General features: G+C 44.5%; 1 protein-coding gene across 1 annotated transcript in view; it reads right to left on the bottom strand.

Annotated features, from left to right (window-relative positions):
- Positions 1-1,854: 1,854 nt before the first annotated feature.
- Positions 1,855-17,363, bottom strand: part of LOC111147730 (EPM2A, laforin glucan phosphatase) — a 119,258-nt gene continuing 103,749 nt past the window's right edge. Inside the window, exon 4 of the mRNA XM_022503951.1 lies at positions 1,855-3,889. Within this exon, the coding sequence (XP_022359659.1) occupies positions 3,612-3,889 (278 nt within the window). The 3' untranslated portion in view covers positions 1,855-3,611. The remainder of the gene's footprint in view (positions 3,890-17,363) is intronic.

Here is a 17,363-nt window from a genome sequence, read left to right on the forward strand (position 1 = left end):
TAGTATTTTGCCTTTATTATTATTAGAATGAATGAAGAAGTTGCTAATATTGTCCTTCCTCTTCCTGTTACTATGATTGCTGTTGTTATTAGAATGAATGAATTTTTTGCTAGAATTTTTGTTACAGTTGTCCCTCCTCTCCCTGTTACTATTACTGCCATTATTATTATTAAAGTGAGAGGTAGCTTAATCTACCCTTTCCTGTTCATTCTCAATTCCATCTTCTGTGGGAACTTCTTTTCCTTATAGGTAACAAGTCACTTTGGAGTCAGCGCATTCTGCTCAGCTGCTTCTTTTTCTTCTTCTCCTTATTTCTCCTTCTCCTCCTCCTCTTCTTCTTCTTCTTTTTTTTAAGATTTCATTTATTAGAGAGAGAGCATGACAAGCAGGGGGAGAAGCAGACTCCCTGCTGAGTGTAGAGCCCAACACAGAGCTCGATCCCAGGACCCCGAGATCATGACCTGAACCAAAGTTTGATGCTTAACCAACTAAACCCCCCAGGCACCAGCCACCTTTTTTTAAGCTTTTCCTTATTTACAGCTGCTCCTTTTTCCTGCTGTAATCTAGTCCCAAAGGGAAGTCAGTGGCTACAGAGCATGCCCTTCTCTCTTGGGAACATAACCTTGAGTCACCTCTGTTCCTATGGTCACACCTGCCTTCTCAATCTCCCAAGACTATCTTTGTGAAAGGAAACCCCTGCTTCTTCTCCCTTTGGACATTTCACTGCCCTTTGCTTTTTCTCATTATAGCCATTTTTCTTCTGCTTACTCCAATTTTCATTAATCCTCATACCAATTCTTCCCCACTCTCAGTACTGGCTGTTCTCGCTCGTGAATTCTGCTGTGACCCCTCAGTAAATCTGAATAAATCCCCTTCCTCACTGCTCCTTTCCCTCTGGGCCTCAACTAAAACTCCTGCTACACGAATTGTGGCTTGGTGTCCCTGGGGCTCAGTTTGCTCCTCTGAACAATAAAGGAAATACCCAGGTTAAATGCAAAGATCCTCAGTTGTAACTTTTGGACAAACTGACTCAGTGTTTTTCCTGTATGGCGCGTTCTCCCATCTATGTAACTTGTCTTCAGAGCCTGTCTTTCATTACTCTCTTATTACCAAGGCCCCCAGCTCATTTTTTCATCATTATTTCTTAGGCAAAGCCAAGTGGCTTTCACCCATACCCTAAGTTGGTCAGAAGAATGTGTTTATTTTTCTAGATATTTCCTAATGTTGCACACTAAGTATTTTAGGGACCATGATTCATGTCTGAAGAAATAAACCTATTTGGGCATTTCTTAACCATGAGTGAGATTTCATGATTTTCTTTAAGAAATCTGTAACCAGAAAGTTTTGTTAATGCCAGTGACAAGTAGCTAATGACATCATTCCTGCTTTGACTTTCTGTGACACATTTTTGAGGTTTTCATCCTCACTTCTTTGCAGGGCCCTCACCTTTGTCTTCCTTTTGCCCTATAACTGCCAATCTCCATCAGCAATTGAGAAAATAAGAGTGCAAGGAAAAACAATTTAGCTCAGCTGACTGCTTCTTCAAGGAAACTGTTTTATAAATTTCAGACTAAGTTAATAAAAAAAAGTTTTAATCCTATAATCAGAGGTCATTTTAATGCTTTTATTCAGCAAAATTCCAGGTAATTTTGAAATACATTGGACATCCATTTATTGAGGACAAGAGAGGTTATTCCAAAACATTCTTTAATAGCCCTAAACTGATTTTTCCTTTCAGAGGAAAAAGGAAAATCCCCCTGGAAAGGTCTTTCTATAGTGGAGGTTACATAGCCGAGCTTCTTAGGCATTAAAAAAATTCACACACACACACACACACACACACACACACACACACACACACACACAACTGGTTAGAAATATTCCACTTTTAGGGTTAAGTTTTACGCAACACATTATGATCATAAATGGGTTACTTAGATATAATAGTTACCTCTAGTTATTTTTAACAAGGGAGCAAGATTTCATAATATTCAATCCTGCCTTATAAATTTAACTTGGTAAACCTGCAGGAGAAACGTGAGATGTCTAGCATTCTCTGACAAATCAAAAGCCATCGCCCCTGAGCCCCACAGTAACGATGTCCCTGCCTCCTCTGAACTCCAGTGGAACTTACCTTGTGTCCTTCTTATCCCCCATACTTCCTAATTCAGAGTCTCTCATATCTATCAATAAATAATTACAGAAGAAAAAAAAGAAGCAGGAAAATAAGCAGGCATTGCAGTGTCATAGAAAAAGGGTGTTGAATTAAACAAACCTAGCTTTCTCATTTCACCCATTTCTTCACCATGGATGCCGGGCAGCTGACTGACTATCTGATCCTTCGTCTTCTCGGCTCTATATCGGAGGTAATGAACTGCCCTCATAGGGTACCGTGAAGGTTCAATTAAAATTGAAAAGCACCTGGCACATACAAGGCACCTGACAAAAGCTACTTCTCCTTCCCTCACTCCAGCATATCATCATAGATCAATCCTGCAGGACGGCTGGTTGAACACCGGGCTCTTTCTGGGCTGTGAGCTTTTTGAAGGCAGGGTCTTGTTCATCTTTGTATTTCCGACAGAATCCTGGGTAGTGAGTCTCACATTCTGGGCTCTTCTGGGAGGACGGCTCCTCTCGTGAGCTATGGCTCAGGCCTCTCGGGTGCTGGGACAGCCCACCATGTTTTAAGTCAGGTGGCACAAAATAGAACTACTTTCCTAAATTCCTTGGCAACTAATCAGAATGCTGTTCCATTTCTCACTGTAGAAACTGCTGCAGAAAAACTGGCCTTATTCTAAGAAAAAGACACAGAATCCACTACACTGTGCTGGAAAACCAACAAGTTGTGTTGAAAGCACTGAGACACATAAATGTGGGCTTTAAACACTAGCTGGTCCCAGACCAGCCATGAGACCTGCGGTAAGCTGTCTACGCTTGTTGAGCCTCAATTACACCAAAGAGAGAGACAATAACTGTCCTGTGGTTGTCACACAGGGTTGTGGGTAGAGAAGGTGGTGCCTGGAACCGACTGGAACAACTGGGAAGCAGGATGTCAACACCAAGCTTCGAAAGCCATCAACTTTCAGTCATGAGAGCTCCTCCTCTGTCTTAGTCCATGCTTCTATCCACATTCCCTTCTTTGGCAACTGACCAGCTCTCGTTGTATCCTTTCAGTTCAGTTGAGCAGAAAAGCTGTGCACATGTGCATGCATCAATGTGCAAGTAGTCCCATCTATGGATCCCCCATCTTTTGTTCTGCGGGTCACATTACAGTGCCATGAAAAGGTGTAGTGATTGAGCCGTAATACAACAGATGCATGCATTACTTTTCTGTCCAATGCTAGAACACTGTGCAGTCCAATTGTTTGTGGCTTTTTGTCCTGTGTCAGTTAGTCACAGCTTCCACGGTGAAGAATTTCAAAGAAAATACAGCCCAATCAAAGCATGACAGAATGTCAACCCCAGACAAAAGGGGGCAGACTGCGGGCAAAGCCAAGTGACCAATCTTTTCAGTTCTGGTGGAATCTTTGTTTGTAGGTCATTCTACTAACATCACCTAAGGAAACTGGGTCCCTAAGGAAAATGGGAGGGTGGGGAAGCAGACAGGCCACCTACACACCACAGATGGAAGAACGAACCTTCCCAAATTTTTGAAAAAAGTCGTCTTCTGCCCGGGCCAGTGCGTCTTCGTCAATGTACACAGCCGGCCTTCTGGCCATAAGGAAGTACTGCACCTTCCTCAGATTCCAGCCCATCACGTACTGGAGCCAGCCGCACACGGCCGCGGTGGACCGGCCGACCCCGGCGTTGCAGTGAACGTACACGGTGTGTCCATTCTCGAGCAGCGCGTGCAGGAGACAGACCGCCTGGGGCAGCATCTGTACTCGGCCTGGGATTGAGAAAGCACAGCACAGACACATGAATAATGAAACCCCAATATCGCCACTAATGAGAGCTCCTCCAGTGCCTGGTGAGATGACAGCCATGCAGGGAGGGGCAGGGGAATGCGAGCTTGCGCCATTCCTTTGTTGTGAGGGAAAGGGTGAGACAATGTCAAAACCTACTAATAATAAAGTAAAAAGAACACTCCAGAGGCAGTGGGTCAGCTCTGAACTTTCCCTGGTTTTTGCTCTGAGTGACTCCTGCATCGGTGCAAATTTCCTTTCAAAGAAAACTTAACGATTGCCTATGGTCAGAAGAATGAATTTTTGCATCCCTCAGAAGGGCTTGTACAGATGGGGCAGAGATTTAGAGAAATTTCACCCAGACTTTCTTTAATCCAAATGGATCTTCCTGATCAATGCAAAACAGAGAATTAATCCATATTGGTTAAAGGAGCCAATCTTATTCACTCAACATATGCCAATTTTCATTTGGCCAATGGGATGGCGAACATTAACTGACATGCATGCAATAACTGATCGTTCTTTTATTCCCTCATGATACAGAGAGTGTTCAAATGATTCCATTTGATTCCTCCATGATACAGAGAGTGTTCAAATGATTCCATTTGATTCCTCCATGATACAGAGAGTGTTCAAACGATTCCATTTGATTCCTCCATGATACAGAGAGTGTTCAAACGATTCCATTTGATTCCTCCATGATACAGAGAGTGTTCAAATGATTTCAATTGCCCTTTACTGGGCAATTGTGATTATAGTTACCATTACTTCATGACTACTACTTTGATTATTAGGTGATCATATGTCTTCTCCTTTTACACACTGAGAGGATACACAATGCTCTGCTCATGCCTGCTAGACTCTCTTGTCTCGTGAGGCAGAGATCACTCTAAAGCCATCAAGCTCCTAGATGCCTGGAATTTCTTCTGCACACAGGTTCTCAGAGCAAAGATAGTGGTTTGGTGGGGGTGTGGACAACGGTCACACGACGAAGTGGACGACTTCGAAAGGGGATGAAAGGGGGAAATGTAGAGAGTCCTGGATTATGAGCCCGTGCCTTGACATTCACTAGTTACTCTGTGCTCTCAACCACACAGGCGCACGATGGCGCTTTGCACTGCCATCCCACTGGATGATGGGAGAGGTGGGAAAAATTCCCCCTCCAATGGTTTCATTGCAGATCCTGAGGCCTAGAATTCCTGGAATAGAGCCAGGAGGTCATGAGAATCACTCAAGTAAGTTTAGACTTCCCTCTTTAGATGTCCTCTTCCAAAATGCAAGTGCCTCTTAAGGACCAATACAACAAATGTCAATCAGGCATCAGTGCCTTAGAAGGACAGAGGTTATAAGACCCCATCATGGTTTGAAGGCCCTCTCAGTTACCACTCCATCCCAGGTGGGTCTACCTTAGCTTCAGGCTCACCCTGTTCTGAGTTAGGAGCAGAAAATCTACACTGAAGCCAAGATAATATTCTAATTTTGCTGCTGGTTCTCTATCCCTCAGTCTCACCAAAGCACCTCAAGCCACAGGTCCCACACAGCAGCGTAGAGACATTTGTAACTGGAATGCCTTTGGTCAGTGCACATTTAGCAATCCCTCAGGCTCCATCTCTCCCTGCTGTTTATCACCCTGTGTCCATATTCCCTGCCTGATCTCTGAGGGCATCTAAGGGGAGCCCCGCCAGCTCCTCTGTGCTGCTTGATTCCTCAGAGCCCAAACTCAGCCATAAACTGTCATTGATGGGCACTTCCTCACTAGGTTTCGGGGTATTCTGAGGTTAGAGCTAGATGGGCATGCCACATAGTCAGTTGCTCATGGCACTGCCCCAGAGGCAGTAAAACATCACCAGAAATGGAACAAAGTGTAGAAGGTCCTATGTACCAGAGTGACGTCTCACTGTCTGTCTCAGGGAGACTACTATGTAGTTGATGCACCGTTTGAGCTGGGAGATCAAAGGAGGCAAAACTTCCAAAGTATGTTTGAGCAACCCTACCAATATGGGTGTGGCCTGCCCCCAGGCAAGGCTTTTTGTTCTGCTGAAGGGGTGTGAGAGGTGTAGCCCCACTAATACCAGCTGGGAAGGGAATGACAGCTGATCAAACTGGGAAGTTGGGTTCTTCCTGCCATGGCTGGCATCACTGGCCAAGTTTCCTGTTACAGATACCTCTCCAGCTACCATGTACATTGCCAGGAGATGAGCAGAAAAAAAAAATTTTATTGAAATATAGTGGACACACAATGTCAGTGTCAGGTGTATAACACAGTGATCCAACATTCTATCCCATACACTATGCTCAGCACAGTAAGTATAGTCACCAACTGTCACCATACGACATTATTATAAGGTTATTGACTCTATTCCCTGTGCTGTACTTTTTATCCCCAAGAAGTATTTTTAACATGGGCTTTCATTAAATGCCCAGTATACAAACAGACCGCAGTGGCCAAGTGAGGTAGGAGCTTCTAGAAGCAGAGTCCCAGCCCCCAGGCTCAGTTTCTGCAGCCTCAGTGTCATGGGACCTGCCCAAACTGGGGTTCACATGAACCTGTCAGGATCCCTTCCCCCACCTGCTCTCTGGCCAGAGATTCACTGAGAAAGGATCTGCATCAAATGGCCCAAACGATGCACTATCTCTCCCTTTCCTTTTTATCTGTAAAAGATTCTTCAAGAGGCATGCACATAGTTTAGAAGTTGAAAAGGGACATGTGTGAGCTTGGAATTCTATGACCTCAGCCATGCAATCCTAGAAGGTAAGTGACAGCTGCCACGGGGAAGCTCCAGAAGGCTCCCGGTTTAAACACGGGTTTCACCCCACGGTGGTCTTCTCCTAGAATCACTTAGCTGCTACACTTAAGAACTGTCAAACAAATATTTAAATAACATAAAAAGGATGCCAGACAAGGATGTGGGCCAGGATGCCCACCTGTCTTAGCCTGGCCTCCACTGGAGCTCTTGCTTATTTTGATTTCTAGGGACTACAAATCACTCTGTGTTAATTGATGACAGCTCACATTTACTAAGCCCTTTATACCTGCCAAGTGCTGTTCTGAGCACTGTGCAGGCAATAGTTAATTGGCAATCACCTTTTAACAACTATGAGGTTGGTACTATTTTTATCCTCAGTTTATATCTGAGGGAACTGAGGCAAGGAGACCTCCCCAAGCTTATTCCCCAGTGGCCAATGAAACCCAGCAGGTGCAACTCCAAAGCCTCTGGTCTTTACCACTGCACTAGTGCTCTTCCCTGACCTGCCTGGCCAGGGGCACTTGCAGGCCGCCATGCTCTCAGTCTGAGTTCTTAGTCAGTCTCTATCCCCTACCTACCCTGTCACACGGTTGCTGTTAGCCCAGGTGAGAGCAACAACTTCCTGGGTGTTAGTTCCTCTCCCCTACCCTAGAGGGGCTCCCTGTGCCCAACAGGTCATGTGCCTCTGCTAGAAAACCATTCTAGGGAGGCTGAGCTAACACACAACCCACCAAGGAATAAATAGAGGGTGCCCAGACCCAGAGCTTGCACAACATCAACAAGAGCCCCTAATTTTTTTTAAGATTTTATTTATTTATTTGACAGATCACAAGTAGGCAGAGAGGCAGGCAGAGAGAGGGGGGGGGGAAGCAGGCTCCCTGTCGAGCAGAGAGCCCGATGTGCGGCTCGATCCCAGGACCCCGAGATCATGACCTGAGCCGAAGGCAGAGGTCCCAGCCCACTGAGCCACCCAGGTGCCCCGAACCCCTAATTTTTTATATTTCATATATTTAGGCTCCATCCAGACCTTAATTAGACAAAAAGTTTCCATTCGTAAAAATGATAATACCTAAAGGCAAGAGAGAAATCCAGAATTTTTATATAAAATATTCCAAATTCTAACTGTTTTGACAGCTAAGTTGAAAATTTTAAACCCTGTCCAGGTATAACAAAACATTTCACTGTTTGTGATTCTTATTTTGAAATATAAAACAGGCCTTGGCTCTCAGTAGATGCTCAATAAGCATTCATTAAATTCATGAATAAAAAATAAAATGAACTAAAATCCAGTAATACTCATTAGATCTGAGACACTACGGGACTCTTCTAATCTAACTTGTGGCCCACACCTTCTCCAGGCTAATCCAACTCTGGAATGATTAAAAGCTTCCTGAAAGCATGTACTGAGCAAACAAAGGTTGGGAGAAGAGGGATATGGACATGCTGGGGACAGCCTGTGGCATTAGGGCCTGAAATCATGGAGAGGAGTGGAAAAGGCCCTGAAGATGCCCTTTACCTAAGGTTGACCTTGAAAGGCATTATTTCTGGAGTGACTTTCAGCCTTTCCAAGAGTAACATGTGTGCGTGTGTGTGTGTGTGTGTGAGAGAGACACACACACACACGCACGCACGCACACCCTTCTTTTTTCACTCCAGGCAGATTTATGGCTGAATGTATTATTATTTTATTTGAGCGTATCTTCTTTTCCACCTTTGCAATGTAATATAGATAAAATCCATATTATCTAGTACAACCTTCAGTAGAAACTTAAGAAGTTGGGACTAAAAATATAGTCCCAACTTGGTGATTTTCCAAGCCCTTACATATCAATCATCTTATTCTATTGTTATAATCCTGCAAGGCAGAAATGATTACCCCATTTTCCAAGTGCAGGAAATAGCCCTCTCGCTATCACACAGGTAGGCGGTGGCATCCAGGCTCAAGCCCACATGCCGAGGCTCCAAGGTCAGTGTCGGCATCACGGCAGAGCTGCACGCGGTGTTGAGTCAGAAAACGGAGGGTGACAGCAGAGGGGTAGCCGAGGACTCTGGGAAGCACATGCCCTCACTTGGGAGGCAAGGGCAGACCCTATGTTATCACCAGCACTGCCCTGACAGAGGTTGAAACACAGTCTGAGTGCTTCCTATGAAGGAAAATGGAATTTTAATGGACACATTTGGTTTTTTTCAGGTGAGTGCCCGATTTGTCTCGGGTGAAAGGTACAAACCAAAATTAAAAAAAAAAAAAAAAGGAAAGAAAAAAACCTAACTCCTCAGCATGTGACAAAATGTACCAGAGTAAGGATCGATAGTACAATTGAGTGTAACAGGTCTGTGACAACTGGTGGTGACAGGCCTAACACACTGTCTTCTTTCTCAGACTTTATCTGACAGCATTATGTTACACCTCAAAACACTTCCAGATGGATTTTTCTCTAGCGTTCCAAAAATAGCTGAATTAATCTATATGTTCATTGTGCTAATACTTTCAGCCACCCAGATTAATCCAGTGGTCAGAACTTCCCTGGTTGTTAACCCTTTGATTACTCCCCAGGTCCTGCTGAACCAAAGAAAGCCTTCATTTAGCCTCAGCGTTTGGCCTTTTGCAGCTGGAAACGCTCCTTCTGCTGTCCTGGTTGTTGCCAGAGGACCTCCGTGTGGGAGGTGCTCTGCTTTTGTGACTGGGATGGGACCTGGTGACCCTGGGTTTTAACAAACTACTGTGTACCTTTTGGGATGGGATTTTCCCTCAGGTTTTTGCATACCCCAAACTAGCAGGCAAATACCTATTGGTCACCAGGGCCCCCAGATAATCAGTGCAGGGATGGGACGGGATGCAGGTGAGCTACACTAAGCTTTGTCTCACCTTATACTCCAATGGGCAACAATGCTATAAAACCTGAAGTAAGGAAGCAAGAATCAGAACGTTCTCTGGAAGCTATAGGCAGGTGAACCTAACAATCTTCTGTTTTGAAACCAGAGAAACAAAGCGCTTTCATATCTATCATCTTTCTCTATTGTTTTGATCCCATAAGGCAGAAATGATTACCCCATTTTCCAAATGCAGGAACTAGTCGCTCGATATCACACAGCTACACGGGAACTCTCCTTCCACTGCCACGAGTGTTGCCCAACTGCCTCAGTGTGGAAAGTGCTCCACGGTTATGCTGCAGAGGGACCCCAAAAAGACCCTAACACAACTACAGTGGGCCTAGATTCAACCAATGATCTTCTGTGCAAGTGAAGTTTGTTTGTTTTTTTTTCCTTGAAAACGAGCAAAGCTCTTACAGCTACATCAAGTTTCTTTGGACCACTGTTACCAAGAGGAGTATTTCTTCCCTCAGGAAAAAAAATTAAAATAAAAGTAAAAATTATACCTCTTCCCTAGTGATGGTTCAGTCCAGCCTGGGAACCACTTGAGATTCATAGTCAAGGTGGCCTACGTCCAGCTCCCTAGGATCCTTGAGATCTTTCTTCTGTCCCCACCCACATCCTGGACTGTTGACTCTGGGGAAACAAGCCACCTCCCTGCCCACTCACAACTTGTCTAAGTCCAGGTGATCATGACTACCAGGGACTGCAAGGGCGCTGGTCTGTGGAACGTGCATGCAGAGCCCGAGGGGGCATGCAGGGACAGGAGTCACCGCACGGTGTCTGCAGCCGTGGTCTGAGTCTAACTGCCTGTGTTGAAATCCAGGCTGTGTCTCTTTTCCTATGGCCACATTACTTCACATTTTTGTACCTGTCTTTTCCTCTGCAAAATGGAGATAACTGCATCTGCCTGGAGTCTTGTCAGAATTAAATGAGGCAAGGCATGAAATCGCTTAAGAGAGTGTCTGATACATTATGTACTTTGGGGGCAGGAGATGGTAGAGTCTTTTCTGACTAGGCACAACTGCTTTCCTCCTTTCCCGCAGAACAGCAATTCCCCAAACTCCCGCGGCCTGTGCCATTCCCACAGCTCTCTGCTGCCCCCTGCTGACATCTTGTTGATACTGGTAGTGACTGGTAGTGAAACGGTTCTCAGCGTCCCATACCTCCTCCATCCCCCCCCCAACCCCCTCAAGCACCCTACTCCACCACCAAGCTGAAACACAGAGCATTCCTGTAAAACCCCATGCCTTGGGGCTACACTGATGCTGTTTCCTCCATCTGGCATACTCTTCCTCCCTCCCCATTGACCTGTCAAAACCAGGCCACTTCAAATGCCATGACACAAATACAGCCTCCCTCTGCTGCCCCCCGACACCCCATAAGCCACCAGGAGCACCTGACTCCTTCCTCACATCACATTCTTCTCTGTATTGTAATTAGTTTTGAACTTCTCCTACCACCTATTGCTATGAGATCAAAACTCTGCCTTATTCGTCTCCTGTTTCCCCAGTAGCACCCATGTCATAACCTATCTTCACAAAGACATGCTCACTCCACCAGTACTTGTGCTGGAACTACAGCCTTGCTATTCCCACCCAGCCCCCAGCTGGGTCATCGCTCATGATCTGCCACTTCAACCACTATAGTGATCCCCTAACGGGGGTCCCCAGATCCACATTGTGCCCATTTCCCATCCCTTGTCCACAGTGCCAACTTTTACCTCCTGTGACACTCTACGTTCTCCTGCCACAGAGATGTCCCAAGCTGGTGGCCCTCTTGCTGGGATCCTCTCTCCCACCTCACCCTCACTAGCCTTCAGACTTAGGTCAAACATACCCAAGCAAACCTTCCCTGACTCTCTTCCTACATCTTACTTGCCTGTACATGCTCTCATAGCAGTATCTTCCTGACAAAAATGTCATCATAGTTGTAAATCTCTATTTATGGTCATTTGATGATGCATGTCTTCTCTTTATGACTGGAAGCTCCATGGGGACAAGAGCTATACCTGCTTTGCCTCAGCACTGTATTCCTAGCTGCCAGCATAATGCCACACATACCTTAAATACACAATAAACACATGTTCAATAAATAAAGGAGCCATGTTAAACAGAATCTTAGCCAAGGTGCCAAAATACATTAAATATGTTAAATTAAAACCTTATATTGATTCCATTTCCACCATTCATGATTAAGTCATTCAATGATACACAGAAAGGTATGTAGGTAAGTAGATAGGGAGACAGATGGACAGACAGCAAGGGCGTCTCTGAAACACATTCAGCAAGAAGCCAGAAAGATTCTTCCGATGCTTACCTTCAGTGCTCATATCTGGTGTCGGCATCCAGATGTAGACCAAGCCTTCTTCCCTATAGAGCTTAATCATGGTGTCTGGTGTCATGGGTTCTGGGTAGCGGTTACAGCCTGAGGAATTCTGTATAATATCCCATTCAGTCTGGAAATTCATCACAGCTGTAATCCCCAATTCATGCTTCAGTTTGATGGTTATATGTTCTACTTGACGAGGGCAGCTACCCAGCCAGATATTTGGTAGAATTCTAATGAGAATATATAGAAGCAACTATTATTATTGTTACTGTCATGGCTTGAGATATGAAAAGCTGCAGAAAATGTAATAAAATTTAGTAATAAAATGCAATTAACCTTTAAATCTGGCACAGGAAAAGCTGCAGTAATAATATTAGATGGTGTAACAATATTATTGATATAATAACAATATTATTGAAAGAAAAAAATACTGGGGCTGTCATTTTTAGGGAAATAAATAATCCTATTAACCAAAATGCTAGGAAATAAGCATTAGCAAGCTAAATCTTGTAACATATTAAAATAAGCCCACTAAGATGTATTTATTCCTTGAATGTATATGTGGTTCAACATTAGGAAACTCATCAACATATTTCAAACACTAACAAGTTAAAGGCAAAACTCCAGTGATTAGATCAGTAAATTCTGGAAAACATTTGCAAAAATAGGCCATTATTCCTGTTTGAAACTCTACATAAAAATTTCAAACTCTACATTTCAAATTTCAAAAGTAGGAGAACTTTTAAACACCAGAAGCTAACAATCTCCTTTTAAACAAAATCAAAGTTAAGCTTATATACATTAGTGCCCAACACTGTCCTATATATTTCATCTAATGCTCCAAGTTAAGAAGAAATAGAACTGTCTGAAAAAAAAAAAAAAAGAAAGAAAATGTCGATATTTTTTCAAGTATATTTCTATATCTAATATCCCAAAGGCTGGACCCCACCATCAAAATTTCTGAGTCAGTAGATCTGGGTAGAGAGTCCAGGAATTTAGATTTCTAACAAGTTCTTAGGCAATACTGATGCTGCTAGTTCAGTGCACCCTGAGGACCTGAGAACCACTCCCTAAAAGATTTGATTACAAAAGCTATGCAAAGTATTAAAAGTATTAAGATACCTGGATGAGGGAAAATATACAAAAATCAAACAGCTTTTCTCTGTATTCGCAATAGCCAGGTACAAATGGAGAAGTGGAGGTGACTCTCATTCAAATATAAAAACAAAATTATAGAACATCTAGGAATACATTTAACCAGAAAGATTTATAAAATTTTAATGGACATTAAGAAAAAAAAATAGACAGACATACTGTGATGATTTATAATAAGAAATATGTATTTGGGGGCGCCTGGGTGGCTCAGTGGGTTAAGCCGCTGCCTTCGGCTCAGGTCATGATCCCAGGTCCTGGGTTCGAGCCCCACATCGGGCTTTCTGAATTGCCCTTTACTGGGCAATTGTGATTATAGTTACCATTACTTCATGACTACTACTTTGATTATTAGGTGATCATATGTCTTCTCCTTTTACACACTGAGAGGATACACAATGCTCTGCTCATGCCTGCTAGACTCTCTTGTCTCGTGAGGCAGAGATCACTCTAAAGCCATCAAGCTCCTAGATGCCTGGAATTTCTTCTGCACACAGGTTCTCAGAGCAAAGATAGTGGTTTGGTGGGGGTGTGGACAACGGTCACACGACGAAGTGGACGACTTCGAAAGGGGATGAAAGGGGGAAATGTAGAGAGTCCTGGATTATGAGCCCGTGCCTTGACATTCACTAGTTACTCTGTGCTCTCAACCACACAGGCGCACGATGGCGCTTTGCACTGCCATCCCACTGGATGATGGGAGAGGTGGGAAAAATTCCCCCTCCAATGGTTTCATTGCAGATCCTGAGGCCTAGAATTCCTGGAATAGAGCCAGGAGGTCATGAGAATCACTCAAGTAAGTTTAGACTTCCCTCTTTAGATGTCCTCTTCCAAAATGCAAGTGCCTCTTAAGGACCAATACAACAAATGTCAATCAGGCATCAGTGCCTTAGAAGGACAGAGGTTATAAGACCCCATCATGGTTTGAAGGCCCTCTCAGTTACCACTCCATCCCAGGTGGGTCTACCTTAGCTTCAGGCTCACCCTGTTCTGAGTTAGGAGCAGAAAATCTACACTGAAGCCAAGATAATATTCTAATTTTGCTGCTGGTTCTCTATCCCTCAGTCTCACCAAAGCACCTCAAGCCACAGGTCCCACACAGCAGCGTAGAGACATTTGTAACTGGAATGCCTTTGGTCAGTGCACATTTAGCAATCCCTCAGGCTCCATCTCTCCCTGCTGTTTATCACCCTGTGTCCATATTCCCTGCCTGATCTCTGAGGGCATCTAAGGGGAGCCCCGCCAGCTCCTCTGTGCTGCTTGATTCCTCAGAGCCCAAACTCAGCCATAAACTGTCATTGATGGGCACTTCCTCACTAGGTTTCGGGGTATTCTGAGGTTAGAGCTAGATGGGCATGCCACATAGTCAGTTGCTCATGGCACTGCCCCAGAGGCAGTAAAACATCACCAGAAATGGAACAAAGTGTAGAAGGTCCTATGTACCAGAGTGACGTCTCACTGTCTGTCTCAGGGAGACTACTATGTAGTTGATGCACCGTTTGAGCTGGGAGATCAAAGGAGGCAAAACTTCCAAAGTATGTTTGAGCAACCCTACCAATATGGGTGTGGCCTGCCCCCAGGCAAGGCTTTTTGTTCTGCTGAAGGGGTGTGAGAGGTGTAGCCCCACTAATACCAGCTGGGAAGGGAATGACAGCTGATCAAACTGGGAAGTTGGGTTCTTCCTGCCATGGCTGGCATCACTGGCCAAGTTTCCTGTTACAGATACCTCTCCAGCTACCATGTACATTGCCAGGAGATGAGCAGAAAAAAAAAATTTTATTGAAATATAGTGGACACACAATGTCAGTGTCAGGTGTATAACACAGTGATCCAACATTCTATCCCATACACTATGCTCAGCACAGTAAGTATAGTCACCAACTGTCACCATACGACATTATTATAAGGTTATTGACTCTATTCCCTGTGCTGTACTTTTTATCCCCAAGAAGTATTTTTAACATGGGCTTTCATTAAATGCCCAGTATACAAACAGACCGCAGTGGCCAAGTGAGGTAGGAGCTTCTAGAAGCAGAGTCCCAGCCCCCAGGCTCAGTTTCTGCAGCCTCAGTGTCATGGGACCTGCCCAAACTGGGGTTCACATGAACCTGTCAGGATCCCTTCCCCCACCTGCTCTCTGGCCAGAGATTCACTGAGAAAGGATCTGCATCAAATGGCCCAAACGATGCACTATCTCTCCCTTTCCTTTTTATCTGTAAAAGATTCTTCAAGAGGCATGCACATAGTTTAGAAGTTGAAAAGGGACATGTGTGAGCTTGGAATTCTATGACCTCAGCCATGCAATCCTAGAAGGTAAGTGACAGCTGCCACGGGGAAGCTCCAGAAGGCTCCCGGTTTAAACACGGGTTTCACCCCACGGTGGTCTTCTCCTAGAATCACTTAGCTGCTACACTTAAGAACTGTCAAACAAATATTTAAATAACATAAAAAGGATGCCAGACAAGGATGTGGGCCAGGATGCCCACCTGTCTTAGCCTGGCCTCCACTGGAGCTCTTGCTTATTTTGATTTCTAGGGACTACAAATCACTCTGTGTTAATTGATGACAGCTCACATTTACTAAGCCCTTTATACCTGCCAAGTGCTGTTCTGAGCACTGTGCAGGCAATAGTTAATTGGCAATCACCTTTTAACAACTATGAGGTTGGTACTATTTTTATCCTCAGTTTATATCTGAGGGAACTGAGGCAAGGAGACCTCCCCAAGCTTATTCCCCAGTGGCCAATGAAACCCAGCAGGTGCAACTCCAAAGCCTCTGGTCTTTACCACTGCACTAGTGCTCTTCCCTGACCTGCCTGGCCAGGGGCACTTGCAGGCCGCCATGCTCTCAGTCTGAGTTCTTAGTCAGTCTCTATCCCCTACCTACCCTGTCACACGGTTGCTGTTAGCCCAGGTGAGAGCAACAACTTCCTGGGTGTTAGTTCCTCTCCCCTACCCTAGAGGGGCTCCCTGTGCCCAACAGGTCATGTGCCTCTGCTAGAAAACCATTCTAGGGAGGCTGAGCTAACACACAACCCACCAAGGAATAAATAGAGGGTGCCCAGACCCAGAGCTTGCACAACATCAACAAGAGCCCCTAATTTTTTTTAAGATTTTATTTATTTATTTGACAGATCACAAGTAGGCAGAGAGGCAGGCAGAGAGAGGGGGGGGGGAAGCAGGCTCCCTGTCGAGCAGAGAGCCCGATGTGCGGCTCGATCCCAGGACCCCGAGATCATGACCTGAGCCGAAGGCAGAGGTCCCAGCCCACTGAGCCACCCAGGTGCCCCGAACCCCTAATTTTTTATATTTCATATATTTAGGCTCCATCCAGACCTTAATTAGACAAAAAGTTTCCATTCGTAAAAATGATAATACCTAAAGGCAAGAGAGAAATCCAGAATTTTTATATAAAATATTCCAAATTCTAACTGTTTTGACAGCTAAGTTGAAAATTTTAAACCCTGTCCAGGTATAACAAAACATTTCACTGTTTGTGATTCTTATTTTGAAATATAAAACAGGCCTTGGCTCTCAGTAGATGCTCAATAAGCATTCATTAAATTCATGAATAAAAAATAAAATGAACTAAAATCCAGTAATACTCATTAGATCTGAGACACTACGGGACTCTTCTAATCTAACTTGTGGCCCACACCTTCTCCAGGCTAATCCAACTCTGGAATGATTAAAAGCTTCCTGAAAGCATGTACTGAGCAAACAAAGGTTGGGAGAAGAGGGATATGGACATGCTGGGGACAGCCTGTGGCATTAGGGCCTGAAATCATGGAGAGGAGTGGAAAAGGCCCTGAAGATGCCCTTTACCTAAGGTTGACCTTGAAAGGCATTATTTCTGGAGTGACTTTCAGCCTTTCCAAGAGTAACATGTGTGCGTGTGTGTGTGTGTGTGTGAGAGAGACACACACACACACGCACGCACGCACACCCTTCTTTTTTCACTCCAGGCAGATTTATGGCTGAATGTATTATTATTTTATTTGAGCGTATCTTCTTTTCCACCTTTGCAATGTAATATAGATAAAATCCATATTATCTAGTACAACCTTCAGTAGAAACTTAAGAAGTTGGGACTAAAAATATAGTCCCAACTTGGTGATTTTCCAAGCCCTTACATATCAATCATCTTATTCTATTGTTATAATCCTGCAAGGCAGAAATGATTACCCCATTTTCCAAGTGCAGGAAATAGCCCTCTCGCTATCACACAGGTAGGCGGTGGCATCCAGGCTCAAGCCCACATGCCGAGGCTCCAAGGTCAGTGTCGGCATCACGGCAGAGCTGCACGCGGTGTTGAGTCAGAAAACGGAGGGTGACAGCAGAGGGGTAGCCGAGGACTC

The sequence above is a fragment of the Enhydra lutris genome, unplaced genomic scaffold, assembly GCF_002288905.1.
Source record: "Enhydra lutris kenyoni isolate GAN:26980312 unplaced genomic scaffold, ASM228890v2 scaffoldscaffold17, whole genome shotgun sequence".
NCBI classification, from domain to species: domain Eukaryota; kingdom Metazoa; phylum Chordata; class Mammalia; order Carnivora; family Mustelidae; genus Enhydra; species Enhydra lutris.